The sequence below is a fragment of the Plectropomus leopardus genome, chromosome 22, assembly GCF_026936395.1.
Source record: "Plectropomus leopardus strain MGB_pleo_1.0 chromosome 22, ASM2693639v1, whole genome shotgun sequence".
Classification (NCBI taxonomy): domain Eukaryota; kingdom Metazoa; phylum Chordata; class Actinopteri; order Perciformes; family Serranidae; genus Plectropomus; species Plectropomus leopardus.
In genome coordinates this window covers 1057501-1071155 of record NC_142197.1, presented here as the reverse complement: position 1 = coordinate 1071155, position 13655 = coordinate 1057501, and the positions used below count along the sequence as shown (strand labels likewise).

The 13655-nt window shown below is 40.1% G+C and overlaps 1 protein-coding gene across 2 annotated transcripts; it reads right to left on the bottom strand.

Annotated features, from left to right (window-relative positions):
- Positions 1 to 251: 251 nt before the first annotated feature.
- Positions 252 to 13220, bottom strand: c22h12orf56 (chromosome 22 C12orf56 homolog). 2 transcript variants are annotated; one of them, XM_088072876.1, is made up of 14 exons: positions 12792 to 13220; positions 10393 to 10594; positions 9625 to 9640; positions 6427 to 6625; positions 6198 to 6344; positions 4835 to 4914; positions 4591 to 4735; positions 3700 to 3794; positions 2473 to 2562; positions 2292 to 2373; positions 2136 to 2204; positions 1551 to 1628; positions 1264 to 1445; positions 252 to 789 (listed from the first exon to the last, which is right to left on the bottom strand). In XM_088072876.1, exons 1-14 carry the CDS (start codon positions 13038 to 13040, stop codon positions 684 to 686), a joined length of 1740 nt encoding a protein of 579 aa, XP_087929002.1. In that variant the 5' UTR covers positions 13041 to 13220; the 3' UTR covers positions 252 to 683. The 2 variants fall into 2 exon arrangements, with proteins under 2 accessions (XP_087929002.1, XP_087929001.1); XM_088072875.1 differs by having other exon boundaries at positions 2136 to 2210; positions 12792 to 13219.
- Between the last annotated feature and the right edge of the window lie 435 nt (positions 13221 to 13655).

Sequence of the window (13655 nt, the reverse complement as noted above, 5' to 3'; positions counted from 1 at the left end):
GGCAGGCACAGAGCTTTAAATAACTGGAGTTTGTATTTATTTAGCTTTTTTCTCTTTAAATTTTTTGCTTATTTTTGATGTTTTTGTTTTTTCTTAAAAACATTTATGGCAAATTTTAAGGATTTTTTTTTTTCTTTTGCAATTTTTTTGCTTAGAAATTTTTTAGTGATTTACTTTGCTCTGGGAAAGGGATGAAAATGAGGACATCCCCTTTGGTGTCATATTTCCATCAAAAAAAAAACAGGTTCAACTTTTTAAAAAATTTTTTTGCAGTAAAACTGCATTCAAATAAACTTTATTTAGCGTGCACGTCACCTGAGGCGTCTCGGCACGTTGAACATCAGACACATCTACAAGCTCAAATACACACAAAGGCAGACTCCAAACACAGAGGAGGATTCATACATCAGAAATGTTTGTTTGCAGTGCACATCCGAAGACATTTACATCCTAATATTTTAAACTAAAATGCTAAACATGAAAACTGTAAAACTGCTTTATTAGCGGGCTGATTTTAGCATTTAGCTCATGAAACCTGGAGCTCACGAATCTCTGCGTCATAACAAAGAAAATAATCCAGCTGGTAGGACACAGAGTTATTGTTTCTGCCGTTTGGGGCTCGCTGAGGTGCGGCTGAAGGCACTCGCTGTCCCCGTCCTGTCCTCAGGTGTGGCAGCACCTGGTCATCGCTGCAGGTTCAGGATCCGCTCGACCAGCCGCAGCGTCGGCCGGCTGATCGGGTAATGAGGCGGGAGCTTCTCCTCGACACGTGACAGCTTCACGGCGTACCTGCAGGCGGGTAACACGAGTCCGTCATTAAGGTCCCATCTGAACCAGCACATGTACTCAAGTATTATTAAATTACTTTGAAAATACAGTGTCGAGGTAACTGCCAAAATGTTTTCCTTTAAAACCACAAAAAATAAATAGATAACTTAAAATAATGAATAAAATTTAAGAAAGTATTTTTAAAGGCAAAAAAGGCATTTTTGCCCCCCCCCCCCCAAAATAACAACAAATATATATGTATATATATATTTTAAATAGTTTTAATAAAAAAAAAAAAAATTAAATCGCTTTAAAGAACAGTTTTATTAAGGAAAAAACCCCAACCCTTTTTTAAAATTTCTTTAAAAATCACCGACGCCCCCAAAACATAATTTACAACAATAATAATAATAATATTAATAATAATAAATAATGAAATAATTCAAAAAATAAGCATCCTGAATGTGGAGCATAGAGAGCTGCAGCAGCACAAACCTGAACTCCTCTCTGAAGTTTGCGCGGAGATGCTGAGCCAGCTGGCTGCTGTGCTGCAGGCAGGCCAGCAGGAGGCGACAGCGCTGGAACAGCAGCACCGACTGAGGCGGACTCAGGTAGGACTCCTGCAGGTCCGACAGGACCAGAACCACCTGCTGGACCTGGTGACCCACGAAGGCCGGCTGCAGAGAGACCGGAGAGACGCTCTGAGGCACCGTGCATCACTTTAAAGTCCACAGTCACTCAGAGGCCGGAAACACCTGCCGAGCTCAGGAAATACAGTTTACCGTGTCGGGATGAAGCTGCAGGACTCGCACGATCCAACCGACAGTCAGGAAGTTGTCAGCGGAGGAAGACCTGCTGGCCTGAAACAGACACTTTAACCCTTTAGGGGCTGTTTGATGCATCTTAGTCTCTTTTCATTCTTCATGTTTTGATAATTGTGCGTGTGTTTTGTGCGTGTGTGTGTGTGTGGGGGGGGGCATCTAAAAACATAGTGGCATTATGACAAAAACCTGGCATTTAAAGGGTTGAAATTAAAGTTAAAAAAAGAATATTTTATATGTATGATTAGGACTGATAAAAAAAAACAACCTAAAATCATACGATGAAATTGTGACCAAAAACTCATAATATGACAGATGCCTTAAAATCTCAGATTTTTTTCTTTTACCCTGAAGACGTTTAAGAAAATCCACATCTGCTCCACTAAGCTGATGTGACACGTGCTGCTAACAGGTGACGTTTGGCTCTCATGATTGATCAGGTGAGTGAGTGACATCAGCAGCGTAAATGCTCAAATATTCAGAATAAAAAGGAAAGTTTGAACGCAGGTCTCAGCAGGTATTTCTGCCCGTTAACTTGTGACTCACCTCGAGTCCTAACAGCAGCATCTCAGAGAGCAGAGAGCAGGCGGCGTCCAGGTACTCCGACAGTAAGGCCTGCAGCTGACGCGGACACACGACGGCTTTAAACCCAGCTACACAAATAATAAACGATCACATTAATGTGAGCGGAGAGCGGCTCACCTCACAGTCGGCCGCAGGTCTCCGAGTCTGAAGCTCCGGATCACAAATCACAGCCAGCAGCATCCTGGAGGCCAGAGCGCCTCTGCGCAGAGACACGATAAATCATTTTCACACCAGAAATCACATCAAAGTCTGAAAGGAGGAAGTACTCAGACACACAGAGGACGGCCGGGACGTTTACTTTTTGGCAGACAGCAGGCTGAGTCGGGCCGGTTCCACCTCCGTCTCTCTGAACATGACGGCCAGCGTCTCCACCGCCAGCGTGCTCAGCCTGGACACGAGCAGACATCGAGTCAGAAATACTACAGATAATACTGACAAATACTACATATAATACTAACATGACAACCAGCGTACTCAGCCTGGACACGAGCAGACAGCTGGAGTTAGAAATACTACAGATAATACTGACAAATACATGCTACATGTAATGCACATACGACATAGGATATACTATACACAATACTAACACATACTACATACAACATACTACATGTAATACTAACACAAACTACATAGGATAAACTACCTATAATACTAACAAATACCACATAAAATACTAACATCTAGTACATATAAACCAAGACATACTACACATAATACTAAAACATTCTACATTTTGTACAAGATACAACATGTAATACTAAAACATACTACATATAATACTAACACACACTCCATATCATAGTAAAACTTACAAACCTAAAACACTGAAACGTACTACATATAACAATTTCTCATATTTAATTGTTAATAGTTTTTGACTTTTTGTTTGTTTTTTTAAAATATGAGTTTTCTTTAAAAACAGTTTTGATTTTTTCTTTTCTTTTTTTTACTTTTCATACTTAAAGTATATTTTCTTGATTATACTTAACTTCAGCTTAAGTATCATTTTAAATGCAGGACTTTTACTACTTTTAACAGAGTATTTTCACGGTGTGGTGTTAGTACTTTTACTGAAGAAAAGGTACTGAATACTTCTTCCACCACTGGTACTGACACGTAATACTACTCTGGACTACTTCATAATTTATCGATAATCATAGCAAACAGGAAGACAGAGACACGGATATTAACACACACACACACACACACACACACACACACACACACACACACGCGCACACACACGCGCGCACACACACACACACACACACACACACACACACACGTCTTCCCTCTTGATCAGCTCAAAATTTGTTGTGTAAAAACAGAGCAGCTTACGGGCTCAAAGGGCGATTCCCCTGATTGTATTAACACACTCTCACTCACACACACACACACGCACGCACACACACACACACACACACACACACACACACACACACACACACACACACACACACACACACACACACACACACACACACACACACACACACACACACACACACACACTGAAGCTTACAGCAGCTGATCGGCGGTGTCCAGTCCGCTGACGCTCTGACAGCCGTGCAGAGAGTCCTCCAGAGTCTGAACCAGGAGGACACAAACCTCAGCGGACTGAAACACAAACAGATTTTACTCGACTGCGTTTCTGTGACAGAAGTCTTCACATATTCACCAAACACAGGAGACGTTTATGAAATATGACGCACTGCCGTTTCTAAGACATTGCATTTTCTTTTACTCTATTAACCAATATTAGTATTTTCGGTTATTGTTTCGATTTCTTTCAGAAACACAAGAATAGGTGACAAGAAAATAACCTGAAATTGAGCAAAAAAGAAAAGAAAAAGGTAACAAATAGAAAATGGTAATAAATAAATAATGAGCTAATAATTATTATTATTATGATGACTATTAATAAGACAAAAAAGCATACAACAGTGCAACAAAACAAAATATAAAACATAATAAAGGATAAAAAGATAAGATATAAAAGGTAAAATTAATTATTAAATGATTTAAAAATGTAATATAAGAATCACCATTAAAATAGCAACAATAATAACAATAATAAAATAATAATAATAAATACTTTTTTTAAAAACCAACAATATCAATAGTTTTAATAATTTTTTTTTAAAAAAAAAAGCATCTTCAATAATTTCTCTCCCTCTTTTTTAAACTTCATATCTTTTTCTTTGTTGCTCGCTGTCTTTTAAGCCAAGTTTTCAATGTCAGTGAAAGGCGTCTAAATGGATCTCAGGAAAATCGGAGTCATTCCAGGTTGCAAAGAGTTAATCAAACTGAAATGTTGGTGTGTGTGAATCATTTTTGGCATGAGACGTGAGTTCGGGTCAGGTGTGTAGTGATCACGAGCGCAGGAGCGGAAAGGTGTGTCTGCGTGTCTCACCCTCCAGAAGAGGCGGCGCAGGGCGACGTTTCGCCGAGCGGCCGTCCTCAGCTCCTGCAGCAGCAGGTACAGACTCTCCACACTCAGCCCCTCCTGCAGCAGCTCGCCGGTCAGCTGACCGAACAGGTGAGCCGTCCGCTCCCAGCTGCACGCACGCACGCACGCACGCACACACACGCACACACAGGTCAGGCATGATGATTGTGTGTGTGTGTTACAGGCCTGTACATCAGAGTTTGGTTACCTGATGGAAGGAGGGCGCTTCGCAGGAGACGAGACGCTGCACCTCCTTCTGTCGAGCGGGTCCAACAGCAGAGTGGACCTCTAAACACACACACACACACACATCAAATATTAATGCACTTATTTTCTGATTTTTAACCCTTTAAACCTCTCGCTGAAAATTTGAAAATCCAACGATAATTTCTGTTTTTACAGAATAATGCCAAAATATTTGAAAGAAATAAAAACGGACAAAACAGGTTTTGTGGAAACACATGAACACGGTTTTCTTCTTTCACTGAGTTTGTTTTTTAACCAACATCAGGCCTTATCATGAATATCCAATATTCATTTATTTCCAGAATTTTAACCCTTTAAGTGCCAGGCTGTGGGATCAGAAATGTCAGTTTGAGTGGGTTTCAGTGGAGCATTTTTTTACCTTAACAGACTGAATGTGACTATTTTAGTTTCCACAGTGAGTCACACTGTTGTTTAATAATCACCATTATCCAACACGCTCTGTAGTTTATTTAGACTCAGTCCCAAACACACTGACCTGCTGCCGCAAATACTCACCAAAGCACCAAATGTGGATTAATCCACTGCTAAAAGTAGTCCCTGATAGAGGCACCATTTCCTCCTGTTTGAGTATTGTTTGCTAAAAACTACAGCGAGCAGCAGACTTTTTAACAATAAAACGCACGTTGTTTTTGAAGATTTTGGTCGACAGCAGGGAACAAACAGGGTTCACACACACTTTTACCCAAACATTTTCAGGCCTTTTCTGTGACTTTGAAGCAGATTTTCCAGAGCATGCATTCTGCAAAATGACCCCTGATACTCCCGATCAGCTTTTTCATTTTAGGTTTTCAAAGAAAAAAATTGGCCAATTTACTTTTTCTTCAAAAAATTTTTCAAAAAAAAAAACTCTTTAATTTTTTTGGGGGGCGATTTTTGAAGAAAATATTTTGGTGATTTTTTTTTCTATTTTTTCTTAAAAATGTACTGCTAATTTTGGCTTTTTATGTTGGCTTTTGATTTTGTCTTTACATTTTGCTGGTGGTTTTTTTTGCAGATTGATGATGTTGCAGATTTTTTTTCTTTAAAAATTTGGCTAAATGTTAGTGATTTTTTTCAATTTTGCTGATTTTTAAAGAAAGCATTCTGGTGTTTTTTTGTTTGTTTTTTCCCTTTAAATTCTTTTGTGATTTTTAAAGAAAGAACAAATGAGTTTTTTTAAACTGTAAAAACGTAATTTTTCTTTGAAAATTTTGGGTAATTTTTAAATAAAGCACATTTTAAGACAAAGACTAACAGGTTGCTGGTTTCTGTGCTTTTGTGGGATTTGTTGGAAAAAGGAAAAACAGAAATATTCGTTTACTCACAATGATGAAGCTGTTCCAGGAGCTCTGCAGGTGGAGGTAAAGTCTGGACGTTTGTGATACGGCGTACAGGTGCAGCTCGGCCTCTCCGCTGTCCGCAGCATCTCTCCTCAGCAGGCGAGGGAGAGCGAAACCGAACCTCCTCTGTACCTGGAACACACAACCAGTCCTCACTCCTGAGCCATTTTGACTCCCTAAATGTTTTAAATGTGGAAGAAAATGCGGCGCACACCTGAGCGGGCTCCGGGACGTTCAGGCTGTGATTTGGTGGCGACAGAGGTGAGCCGGAGTAGATGGAGGGTGATGTGGAGGAAGACCGGGAGGGGGGGTGAGGGACCCTCGGGAGGCCCAGAGTCTCCGAGTTTGGACAGGAGGCCGAACGTGTGGGAGGCAACGTGTGAACCTCCTCCGTCCCGCCGACACCGGGGCTCCTGATACGCACGGACACAGAAGAGATTATTCGAGCAACTTTAACCTTTCACGGACTCCGTTTCCAAAACATTCGTTTTTCTGTGGCGGCCTGCCACGATCAAAATATCTGCCGCCACAAACAGATTTTGTATTTTCAAAGCATTCATCAGGAGCGTTTTTGGAATACGTAAACTGTTCGGTTATTATAGCACCTCTGCTCCGTCTGTGCCCAGAGCGCACTCTGGGCACAGACGGAGCAGCATGCAGCACGAAATGACGCACTGATCCGTGACACACTGCTAAATGCTAATAACTACTTCCAGCTCTTGTTGCAAAACAGGTGCGCCAAATTGGCGAATCCACATCCTCCTCCTCCTCCTCTTCTTCTTCTTCATCTCACAGTCTGCAGGAGTAGAGAAGCAACTGAGGCTCAGGAGCTGCTTTCAGGTCCCCAAAGATCGATTTTTACTTCTTTGAGAGTGTGTGTGTGTGTGTGTGTGTGTGTGTGTGTGTGTGTTTAATGACCTCCCAGGAGTGAAGTGCACTTGTGCAGCGACACAGACGAGCATGAGACGGCGTTTGTATCACACACACATCACATTTAGAGCTGAGCAGCATCGCTGTAACCGAGAAACAAGTCAATCTTATCACGCTACCTCTCAACTCTTCACGGTCCACAAACTTTTTTCCGATTGTGCAAACACACAAAGCAAAGGATTAACCCCTTAGGGCTCACTTTAAAAAAAAAAAAAGAAAAGGAAAGGAAGGAAAAGAAAAAGGAAAATAAAGAGGTAAAAGTTGCCAAAACATTTAAATAAAAAAAAAGCTATTTTTTTGTCCTCTCTCCCTCTTTGCTGTCATTTTCTAACTGCTCTGTAATAAAGTCAAGAAAAGCCAAAAGTTAATCGTGAAAAAAATAAACAAATAAAATAAAATCAAACACCTAAAACAGCCATTAACTTGCTCAGCTTAATAAATGTGCATTTTGTCTGGTTTTCTTTGACACACGCGGTAGTAAATTTTACATCTTTGGTTGGACAAAACAGTCAATTTGAAGATCACAAACTTATTTTAAATGATTTTAAACAATCTTTTTATTGCACCTCTTGTCTGCACTCTTGCACTTTTTATCATTTAGTAACCGATTTGACCTTTCGTATCTTGTCTCTTGTCTCTTTTATTGTGTATCTGTAACTTTTATTATGTTTTAATAGTTTATTGCTCTGTAAAGCACTTTGAATTGCCCGTTGGTCTTCCCTGTGAGGTGTATTTTGGACACTTTGTCCCTCCCGTGTGTCCACAGTGAGCTGCAGAGTCCGTCTGGGAGTCACGGAGACAGACAAACTGTGAGCTGTAAAACCTTTACGGCTGTTTGTGTCTGCAGCGCAACAACAGAGAGGCGAAGGGTTAAACTTTAGGAGCTCACATGCCTGCAGTTATACGTGTTTCTGTGTGTGTGGAGTCAAAACGTCCCACAACAAGTCAAATATTTGGGTGAAAAGCGGCTGAATGGCGCGTGAAGTGAAAGCGTCCTCGGTCCTTCGGGCTCAGTCCTGATCCTCCTCAGAGTCTCAGGTGGCTCATGACTTATTGAATAAAGAGACGAGTTTCACTCCAGGTCACCTGCTGCTCATCGTCTCTGTGCACCCACCACTTCACCACGGCCGACAGCCTTTTCGATTTATTTTTTATAATTTTTTAATTCTAGAAAACCACCAAAAACTAAGCAAAATTCCCAGTCTTTGTCTTCAAATTGACATTTTGTCCGTCCAAAGCCACGCAATTCACTATCGTGTGATTGCATTTATTTACCTGAACAAGCTAGTTTATGGCCTTTTTTGCTGTTTTTGTTTTTTACCGTGCTTTTCATTTAATTATGATCAGTCTTTTTTACCTTCATCACTCTTTTTACATCAACATACATGATTCTCTGTTTTACTGTTTTTCCTCCTTCCTGTTGTGATAACTGTGTGTGTGTTGATGCGTGTGTCCTAAATGTAGTCCAGATTGTGTATCTGAGTGTAATCAGTGAATTTGCAGCTCAGCTCCTACAATAAGTCTAAAATACACTGTGGAAACTAAATAGTTACATTCAGACTGTTCAGGTCCAAAAATGCTCCATTGAAACCCATTCAAACTGACATTTTTGATCCCACAGCCATCAGAGCAGAAAAACAGGACTTGTATTATTTCTGGGTGTCATTCTGGGCTTTTGACTCTGAATTTGTCATTTTGACTATTTTCCACCTGATGAGGTCATTTTGACCATATTTGGCATATGGAGGAAATACATGCTATTTCCACTAGGTGACCTGTCACAGTCAATGTAGCTGCTGATCACTGACATATCCCAGACTGTCAGCAGCTACACTCACACACTGACATATCCCAGACTGTCAGCAGCTACACTCACACACTGACATATCCCAGACTGTCAGCAGCTACACTCACACACTGAGGAGGAGGACACTCAACATCATTCAGTTTTGGTGTTTTTGTGTGTGTGTGTGTTTTTCTTTTCTTCATCTAAAAACATAGTGGCATCGTGACAAAAACCTGTCATTTAAAGGGTTAAAATTCAGAAAATTAATGAATATTTGATATTTATGATTAGGGCTGATTGGTTGGTGTTGCTGTTGGTTAAATACATAAACTCAATAAACGTTGAAAATCACATTAATATATGATATTTTTTAAAAGCTTGATTTTTTTAAAAGCGTATTTTGTGTGCAGAGTGATACGAGTGTATGTGATATTTTCAGTAAGTGGGCTCTTAAAGAGGTTAAAGAGAAATTTTATGTCTTTTCAAACCATCTTTAAAATCCTGCAGGAGGCGACTGTTTGATACTCAGACTGATAAAAAGCAAGAACAGCCAAATCCAGACTCTGTTTCCACACACACACACACACACACACACACACACACACACACCAGACTGTGTGTGTGTGTGTGTGTGTGTGTGTGTGTGTGTGTGTGTGTGTGTGTGTGTGTGTGTGTGTGTGAGTGAGTGATGCTCACCTGTGTGCAGGATATCCTGTGGAGGGAAATAAAAGACACAGGAGAGTTAAAGTTACACTGGAGGGGATCAGTGTGAAGAGAACAGAGGCGTGAGCTTCACAGCTGTTTGTTGTTTTAACAGAAACTCTCATTTTAGCTGCTTTAACTGCTCACACACAACCGACCCTTCGAACGCCAACATCTCCCGTATATTTAAACCGCTCACACTCAACTGCTTTTGATTGGGGGCCAATTCTGTAAAATGACAGGAGGCCAGGGGCCCGGGGCCCGTCGCAGCAGCCCCATACAGGTCTCTGGGATTTTAGGACGTTTGTAGGATTTTAGGGCTCTTCTCAATTTTTATGACATTTTCACAGATTTTTGGACATTTGTATGGGTTTAGGACATTTTTATTATTTAAAAATGTTTCTAGTATTTTAGGACATCAGTGTCTCAGCTGTGTCCTCTGTCGGGGGTGTGGGGGATCCTCCTCTGGCTCTTTTTTGATCAACAAGCTCTATTTTGATGCTGTTTTATGTCTCTGACACCTTATGGAGACTAAAAATACAAAAACCATTCACAGATTCAATCACTTTTTTTTAATTGTCAGTTAGACAATAAATAATGGTTTGGGGGCCACCAGGGGCCCTATCAGGGGCCAGATTTGGCCCGCGGGCCATAAGTTGAAGAAATTAATCTGTAATTCAGTTATCTTTTTTATTAATGTTAAACAATGACATTTGTTTGTAATTTTTTAAAATAATTTGACATTTAAAAACAGCGTCTTACCGTCTTCGAAGGTTTGTGCGATCGACAGGTAGTCCACGCTGGATCTGCGGGAGGGCGGGGCTACAGGAGGAAGTCCCACCCTCCTGTCTCTCCCCAGCCAATCGCGGCCCCTCGCCGCAGGCTTGTCGGTGGCGTAGGTGATTCGAATGTGCTGGCAGCGTTCCCGGTCCTTCCCCTGCAGGAAATCTGGGAGGTCGTTGACCTGACGACATGAAACAGAGACAAAGATCTGTGATTGAGACGTTTGGCCGTTTTAGTCCCGCTGAAGTCTCAGCAATAATCTGACGGTTTAATGGATTAACTCTGCGAGGAAGAATTTAACACTTTGACCTCTGACCTACGTGACACAACACGGTGATTAGAGGCTTATTCTGCTCCTCAGCTTCTCTTTACTACGACGTGTTATATGAAGCTTTATGTTACGCAGAATGAATTAAGATCGAGTCTATTCTGAGCCGCTGGGAGTCTAGACCGGGTCACTCAGTTTAATCTCAGTTTCCTGATTACTTCACGTCCTCACGGGACAGGAAGCTGCTTTTTATCTGCGTGATGCGACGCAGGGAAACACAACCTGAGTCCTCGTTCTTCATCCACTTTTTTTAACATTTAACTGATTATCATAAATAATGCTGACACAAGTTTTCAAGACAAATCACCTGCAGAAAATGTCAGATATTTAGTCACTCAACAGGCAAAATACTAAACTACTAAAAGATAATCAAAGAAGCAGTGTTTAGAAAAAGTACAAACAGCCCTTTTAAAAGTTTGATTATGTATGAGTAATTTATAATTAATATAATATAATATAATTTATTTTAAAAAAGCTGCTGACTTAAACTTGGACAGCATTTTTGTGACTGTGATGTAAATAATATTAGTTGCAGTCCCAGATGATTTTAAATAGAGCTGAAACTGAGAGACGAAACCCAAAAATCAAAGTGACTCATCTGTAATCGAATCAAACATCCGGACGCCATTAGTCAAATGTGATCTTCAGTTATTTCATTTGCTGTAATCACAGTTAGAACAGCAGCTAAACATTATTTTTACAAACAGCTATTTTTTGTTACTGTGAAAAGTCTAAAAAAAAATCTCTTTAGATACCTACAAATATTCAGTTCACGATAGTTTACTATAACCAAACTGAACAAAAAACAAAACAAAACATTTATGTTTGAAAATCTGTCTTAAACAATTAATCAACAAAACAGTTGCTGATAATTAGACAATGGATCCATTACTTTATCAAGAGAAAAATACTGGGGTCATACACATTTTTACCAATAAATTTCAAGGACTTTTTCAGGACTTTTAGGTCACTTTTAAGGGCCGTACATTCTCTGAAACGACCACCAATACCACTTATTGGGTCTTTTACAATACTACATAACAGCTTTTTAAAATATATATATTTTGTTTAAAAAAATGAATTCAGAACAGAATTAGAACTGAATATTTCAATATAATTTAGGGACTTTTTGTTATTTATGAGTGGGGAGGGAGTGGTGCAAAAAGGGGAAGGCATGTAGAGTCATTTTCTAAGCACTGGGGGGGGGCTGTTTTTATTTTGGCTTTCTGGGAGGACATGCAACCTCAAATGGCTATATTTCATATTTATTTTACTGCTGATTGTTAAAAAAAATGTGATGTGTCTTACAAAAAAAAAGAAAATTATTTTTTTTAAAATGGGCAATTTAAAGAAAAATCAACATTTTGGCAATTTCTCTTTTTTGTTGTTGCAAGAAAAAATAATTAAAAAAAAACAAAACATTTATGGCGACTTTTGAAGAAAACATGCCAGTAGGTTTGGAAGACTTGAATCATTTAAAAATTACCAGAAATATTAAAAGAAAAACAAAAAAATCCCTTTTTTTAAAAAAAAAAAAAAATTTCCAACATTTTAGACGAACAGAAAAACTTCTGGTGGTCCTTGGACACATCATGTGGTATTATACAGGTTTATAAGAACAGATTTCCATGACTTTCCAAAACTTTCAGGGTATATTTAGCCCAGTTCGCCAAAACTTTCCCAGACCTGGAAAAAGATATTTGCAAATTCCATGACTTTTCCAGCTTTTCCATGACCACACAAACCCTGAGATTAATGTAAATTTCCTAAAGGCAGAATGACAAAAAAAACGCTCCTAAACAAAAGTCCATTTGTTATCTCCGTGACAACTGAGCAGCTGAGGCGGGATTTTCAACAGTTTGTAGATCAAATGATTCAGATTTCATTCAAGATGAATCAAGAATAAAACCATACTTGATTTCAGCTCTAGAGCAGATTATTTTCTAGTCACTCAACTAATCGATTGATTGATTTCTTTTAGCTGTAGTCACTTTAATTTAGCAGCTGCGTGTAAAAATATAAAAAGTATAATGGGGTTTGGTGGACTCACCAGTTCGATGTCCCGCACGCGGCTAAAGTGAAAGGCTTCGGTGAGCGTGCGCGGCGGGTACTCGGTGAGGTACACGCGCTCGTCGCTCAGCACCACGTGCATGTACACCTTGTTGACGGTGTCGGAGATGACCACGCACGGCTCGTAGGCTCGGATCCGCTCGTACACCGTCCGCTCCGTGTTCCGCTGCAGGAACGAGTCCAGCTTGATGTTCCTGCGGGAGAGCGCCCCGGAGCCGGTCCGAGCCATGACGCGGGACCGGCCGGCGGGGAGGCTGGTGATCGGGTGACGCTTAACCGCCGCCGGCGCAGGAGGACGCAGGTGATCCGGTGCCGTTGTCCATACGGTAGCTCTAAACTTGCCGTGCTGTCCCGGTAAAGCCACTGAGCAGGTGAACCGCCGCTGTAACTCTGTCAGCGCATGCAGCTCTCTGATTGGTCGGTGCGGTGAGGAGGGACGCTGCTGATTGGCTGAATGATAAACGTTATTTTTATAATTTACAGCAGATCTCAGAACTGAATTTTAGAGCCACTTGATTTAAAAAATGTTTACAATTATTTACTTTTTGAAAATCAACTCAACAGGTTTAAAACAGCTAATCCAAATAGATTAAAAAAATGAATAATGATATGATAATTATAATGTTATTTATTTATTCATTCGTTCATGTATTTATTATAATTATTTTTATTATTATTTATTAAAAACTAAGGTGGTTAAACATGGGGGGAAAGGCAATGACCAACTTGACAAGAAATATCCCCAATATTGCAAAAAAATAGTGAAAGGCAGCAAGGAAAAATGACCTGAAATGTGCTTGTGTAATTGTTATTACCATATAGAAAAAAAAATGTATACATCTAT

Bases quoted from the DNA above. Each gene is read 5' to 3' on its own strand.
- c22h12orf56 (XM_088072875.1), bottom strand. From the start codon at position 13,040: ATGGCTCGGACCGGCTCCGGGGCGCTCTCCCGCAGGAACATCAAGCTG. The intron at 1,629-2,135 runs GTGAGTCACAAG...TGTCTGTTTCAG, and splicing joins TGCTGCTGTTAGGACTCGAG to GCCAGCAGGTCTTCCTCCGC. The intron at 790-1,263 runs GTTTGTGCTGCT...ACCCGCCTGCAG, and splicing joins AACTTCAGAGAGGAGTTCAG to GTACGCCGTGAAGCTGTCAC.